The sequence below is a fragment of the Trichosurus vulpecula genome, chromosome 3 (assembly GCF_011100635.1).
Source record: "Trichosurus vulpecula isolate mTriVul1 chromosome 3, mTriVul1.pri, whole genome shotgun sequence".
NCBI classification, from domain to species: Eukaryota; Metazoa; Chordata; class Mammalia; order Diprotodontia; family Phalangeridae; genus Trichosurus; species Trichosurus vulpecula.
The window spans coordinates 195,258,590-195,264,589 of NC_050575.1; the positions used below are offsets into that span (position 1 = coordinate 195,258,590).

The window sequence follows — 6,000 nt, forward strand, 5'->3', positions numbered from 1 at the left end:
ATTTAGTGACCCCTCTGGGTTATCTTTCCAGCTCAGCATTCACAGGGTTGATCCTACTCTTACAGTTTCTAGGGTACTCTATGGGTACTCATATATAGCTCACAAGCCCCAACCACCTTACAGTTTCTAGGGTACTCTATGGGTACTCATATATAGCTCACAAGCCCCAACCACCTTTAATAGTCAGCTAGTCAATAGACACAATTAGCTCAAAGAAAAAGGTATTTACTAAGATATCACAGTAAAAACAGTAGCCATAAAACATTCTTCCCCCCACAAACCTGGAACTTACTCTTCTACAAATACAAAGTTGATGGGAAGAGTGGTAACAGACAATACATTGGTAGTGAGGCACACACTTAGGGATCACATGTAGCTATAGCGATTCATAATTCTTGTACTGGAGGGTACAAATGGGAAGGGAATAAGCTATTGTGTCTACAATCTACTGGGCACTGTGCTAAGTACTTTACAAACATTACCTTATTTGATCCTCACAACACCCTGGAAAATAGGTACTACCGATATCAACCCCATTTTTACAGTTGGGGAAACTGAGGCAGACTGAAGTTAAGTGACTTACCCAGGGTCACGCAGCTAGTAAGTGTTTGAAGTCACATTTGCTCTCAGATCATCCTGACTCCAGGAACAGCATTCTATCCACTGTTACCTGGCCGCCTCAATAGCTAGCATTTATATAGAAATTTAAGGTTTGCAAAGCACTTTACAAATGCTTCTTTTTATCTTCACAACAACCTCAGAAGGTAGGAATTATTGTGTCTTTTATTATATATGAGGAAACTGAGGCAAATATAAGTTAAGTGACTTACCCAGGGTCACATAGTAAGTGTATGAGGCAGGAATGGAACTCAGGTCCAGCACTCTAGCCACTGTACCACCTAGCTTCCTCCAATGTTCTTTCCTTTCTCGTGGTATCCTCACCATGATCCTTCCAGATATCTCTCCACCGCATGGGTTGCTCAGCTGTACTCCCAAGGTCTCCTCCTTCTGTCCTTAGGTCAAATCTCCTAGGCCAGGCTAGTTTTGTCATGAAGCCATAGTTGACTCTCTCCTCTACTGCCAGCTGCACTTCTTAAAGCTGATTCTTGGCCCCAAATTTTTCTGTCTCTGCTCCCTGCATGATGCAGTGGCTCCCACTGGGTGAAGAGCATTGCAATAAGACAGCATGGCCAGAAGTGTGGGGTGCCAGAGAGGAGGGGAAAAAAATTCTTTTGTGGGTCACAGTCCACAAAGCTTCTGCTTGCCTCCGATGTTTCAGAGTGGCAAAGCTTAGTTTTTTGAAAATCCACCAGGGAAGTGACTGTTCTTCTACCAGCCAATGCTAAACTCCCTTTCCAATTCAATCAGAGAAACTTTTTCACACTTTGCAAAGGATTAATATTATGACAATAATATTATCATTGTTACTATTCTTCAGCATGCCTGTCTCCAGGTATCCTTCCCTCCCCTGCCTCCATTTTTTTTTCCTTTGGTATATTCCTTATGAGGTATTCAATGCTTGGAGACCTTTATGGTTGCATTTTACCTGAACCTTGTCTTGAACTCCAGATTTTTTCCATCTCTTATCTGGATTATTGTCCGTCCCATTCCCTATGATCTGTGCTCTCTTCTAGATGGCAACTAGCTAATCTACTGATGCTATAAACAGATGCCAATGTACAGATTGCTAAACCCACATAATGTACATTTCAGTAGGGACCTTCTGGAAACAATGCCTTACTCATCAAAAGAGTAATCGTGAAATCTTATTTTGTTCTTGTCTAAGGGAGAAAGTAAGAATGGGGAATATTTTTAGCGGGAAGGGAGACTACTTGCTTCACCTATGTAGCTAAGCTAAAAATACATTGCTCCCCTTGGGCCTCCATTTTCCACAAAGTCCATTGTCTGTCAATGCTTTGGGTTTGGTTTATAAAAACATACCTACTTAGTAGGGGGAGAAGCTGAAGTCAACTCTTTGAAGCTCAATGACATAATGGAAAATTTGTTGGATTGGGAGTAAGGAAGTTTGGGTTTGAATCTGGATTCTGACGTTCATTAGTATGAACCTCAAAAATGAAGATGCTAATAATACATCTATTACTTATCCCATAAATTAAGAAGTTCTTTTTAAACTTTAAATGTGAGTCATTATTTTGGCAGAACCAATCTGAGATGCTTTGGTGACTCCCTTTCAACCTTTTAGGCCATACTTTGCTCTCCATTGTTTTTCTGGGTACAGGGCACACCACCAAGTTCATAAATTCAGAAAGCCAGCTAAGCATCTAGCTCCTGCAGTCCTTTGATTGATGTGGGGGTGTTCAGATGTCTGTGTGAACCTCAAGTGACTGGCTTGTTTTTGCAAAGTTTGTGAGATTTAGAGTCAGTTAACATTAGTAAGCCACAGGACATTTAGAGGGAAATGTCTTAACTTGCCCAGGGTATAATCAATTAGGTTTGCTAAAGAACAAGAAACAAGCCTGTATAGTAAGTTGACTGACAGTCAGGAATCCTGGACTTGAATTTCAGCTCTGCCATTAACCCACTGTTTTTCCACCGGCAAGTCACTTTTTCCTTCTATGTCTCAGTTTCCCCATCTGTAAAATTAGACATTTGGATTAGTTCTTTCATTCCATTCCATGAATCTAAGCTGAGGGTTAGGAGTTGGGGTGGGGATGGACTGTTTGCTTCTCTGTATGGTTTAATTTCAAAGAAGTGTTTGCTTAAAATCATTCTTACACTATGGCTTTACTCATTTTAACAGGGGCCTGCCAGGGGCAGATACTAGAGGGAGATGTTGGAGGGAATAATGAGCTAGAAAACTGGTAGAAAGCATCAGAAGTGGCATCAACCAATCTATAAACGCTCAATAAGTAATCTGTCCCAGGAACCGTGCTGGGTGCTGGTGATGCCAAGAGTCTGTCCTGAAGGAATTTCGATTTTATCTGGGGAGACAACTATTTACATATGTGGGGCATTACAGAGAAATACCTAGCAAGTTAGGAGTGAGAGAGAGTCAGAGGTGCAGCCTGGAGAATTAGAGCAAGGAGACAAGGATGAGTCACTTAAGCCCTCTGATCCTCAGAATCTTCATCTTTAAAATGAGAGCTTAGAACTATGTGATTTTAAAAGTTTCTTCCAGCTCTAAATCTCATGGTCTTAGAGCCAGCTCTCCATAGAGCCAAGGATTAGAATCCAGGAGTCCTTGCTTTGCCAACCAACAAGTACAACATTAGACAAATCAGATCTCCAGTTGGTCCTTGGTTTCCTCATCTGTAAAACGAGGGGAGTTTCCTTTCATGGGTGTCATTCATGGGGTGAGATTACATACCTTTCTCAGAAAGGCAATGTTATGGTGATATTTCAACTCAACTGCCCCCAGACTATGTCGGCTGCCTTTAGCTAAGATTGCTGAGACACCTGTAGCAAAGAACAATGCTTGGAAGGGGAGAGGGGGAAAGGGATCAGGCTGGAGAGAAGGAAAATAGGGCCAACAGACTTTTATGCTAACGTGAGAATCAAAATCTATTGCTCTTCAAAATGATTCAGCCTTTTCATATTGTTCTCCAGGGACCAAAACGGATGTCTGACGCAGAAGTGCAAACAGATCCTGTGTCTATCGGGCCAATTGGGAAATCTAAGTAATAAATACCAACAGAGCTATTGAAGAATCCCTGCTCACAACATGTTCTCCCACAGTCACGCTGACTTTTTCCTACCCCACATCCCTCTTCCTCTTTTCCACCACTGCTGTCATCAATTGAGACCCCTGCCTATAGATAAAAGCAACAGCTGGTGTACATTGAGGTGTATTATTTACATATCTGGTCCATTATATGCCAATCAATAACTGTAAAGGTCATCCTGAAGCAAAGTGTATGTAGTATTGTAACTAAAAAGAAGTCAGTAATGTGGAGGGGTGGGATGAGGGGCAATTATTCTAGATAAGGTATGAAGTTATAAAAATGGCAGCCATTGCAAAAAAAAAGTCAATTGCATAATAATTAATGTACACTGAGAAAATTAAGCTTTTGTAATTAACAAATGCTTGACCTCAAAACTTGAAAGGAACTATAAAACCTAGATTTGTTTCAGTATGCATTTCACAGAGGAAACTAAGTAGTTGTAACCTGTTGAAGGTGGAGGTATCACCAGTTTTCAGATTTCTTGGATCTAAAGAAGGAATGATTGAAAGGTATTTTTCAAATAGGTCCTTGAAAGGTAAATGAAAATGATGAGATCGTAAAGGCTGAATGAAGAGGGCCTGAAATGATTTGGAAAAACAAGGGTATTGTGTTTTGTTTTGTTTTTTTCTTTTTTTGTTTTGTTTTGGGTTTTGTTGGGTTTTTTGTTGTTTTTTTTTGGCACGGTTTGGGGACACGGTTTTGAGATAGCAACTTTTAAAAAAGCTGCAAAGTTACCATGCAACACCAGGGGGAGCCAGGGTCTCCATTTGCAAACACTGTGCTACTAACACCAATTCTGTATCTGCAGTCTTACATTATTAATGTTTTTCAGATTCCTGAGAAGCCTTCATCTGTTTTGTCTGACACTTGTCCAGAGTCTTGTCTGTAATTTCCTAATGAAAAATCTGCGTATTATCAAGATTCTGTCTCTTTTACCAATCTCTTTCCCCTAACCCAGCTTAATAAAGTTTACTGAAGATTCAAATACCTGTGGTTATTTTTAACACCTGTACAGAACAGCAAATAGTATCATGAATCTAACATGAGGGAATTCAAGGTAATAGATTATTTACATAATTGTATATACTATGGCTTTCTCTTCTGATTTAATTTTTTAAAAATACTTTTTTTTCCTTCCAAAGTATCTTTAATTTTGAACTAAAACAGATTTCCTCTATTCACCTACTGTCTAAAATGTCTTTTTGTCACCCAGAGATTCCCCACTTCCCCGCATCCCCCATTTCCCCTTTGGTCTCTTTCCTTCCCCCTCCCCTTCTCTAAACCATTGCTTTGAAATAAGCATGGGTTATCCTCTCTTAACCCAGGCATTGAGCACAGGAAAGTGTCTGCCCGGAAGGCAGATGGAATCTTTAAAGCTGGCAAAATGACAATTGAAAACTGTGCTCGGAATAGTCGATAAGGACGTGGGCTCTTGTTCCAGTAGGCTGTGCAGGTAGAAGGCACTGACTCAAGTTGGCCAACTCCCAGGCTTTCAGCCAGTGGTGTAGATACACTGGACCCAGTCCGAGCTAAAAAAGGAGATTGGATCCTTTTGCTTGCTGATGGGGCTCAGGGCTTCTAATCTTTTCTCCATGCCCAGAGCTAATTTGCCACAATCTGACTCTTCTACATCCCATCGGAATGTTTGTCTTGGCACAAACCAGGCAAGGATCTATTAGGGAGAGTGAAAGAAGGAGTGGAGAGGAAGGGGAGGGAGTATATTTTGCCTACATAAGTCTGTTGAAAGAATCAAAGAAACAGTGGCCACTGACTCCCCTGTTAGCTCCAAACACTAGGGGGTTGCCTTATCAGGCTTTGTTTTGCTGGGGGGGTGGGGAGGCAGGGGTTATTCAGCAAATTGAGAGTAGCAATGGTGTAATTTGCCCGTCTCACCTCACTAGCCAAAGGGGTTTGTTGCTTGGATCAGAAAAGTCCCCTGGCAGAAAGGATAAGAAACAGACAGAGTGATTGCAAGTGACCTTCTGCCACGGAGCCACTAATGCGTATGAAATAATGGTTAGTGTTGGCAGAGCCCTGACTTACACAGATAATCTCCTTCCCTGTTTTTAGATTTGATTGCTGTGTAACCAGGGGAAAAACTACCACGGTCACAGCCTGAGCCCCCAGAGCCACAGCCACTCAGAGAAGGCATTTTACCTTAAAATGGATCCTTAGCTCCTCCTTCCCTCAGAGAGGATGGCAAAGTATCTTTGCTTTATGTGGGTGGGTGTTGGTTTTTTTTTTCCCCCGGGCAAGCAAAAGTCTGGATATTTCTTAGATGGCTTGTTTTTATTTTCCCTTTAAAAGGCATAGCTGG

At 41.4% G+C, this 6,000-nt stretch overlaps 1 protein-coding gene across 1 annotated transcript in view; it reads left to right on the forward strand.

Moving 5' to 3' along the window:
• The window catches only part of BCAS1 (brain enriched myelin associated protein 1), a 141,685-nt gene extending 137,700 nt beyond the window's left edge, over positions 1 to 3,985 (forward strand). Inside the window, exon 13 of the mRNA XM_036750916.1 lies at positions 3,568 to 3,985. Coding sequence (XP_036606811.1) covers positions 3,568 to 3,642 — 75 coding nt within the window. The 3' untranslated portion in view covers positions 3,643 to 3,985. The remainder of the gene's footprint in view (positions 1 to 3,567) is intronic.
• Positions 3,986 to 6,000: the final 2,015 nt, after the last annotated feature.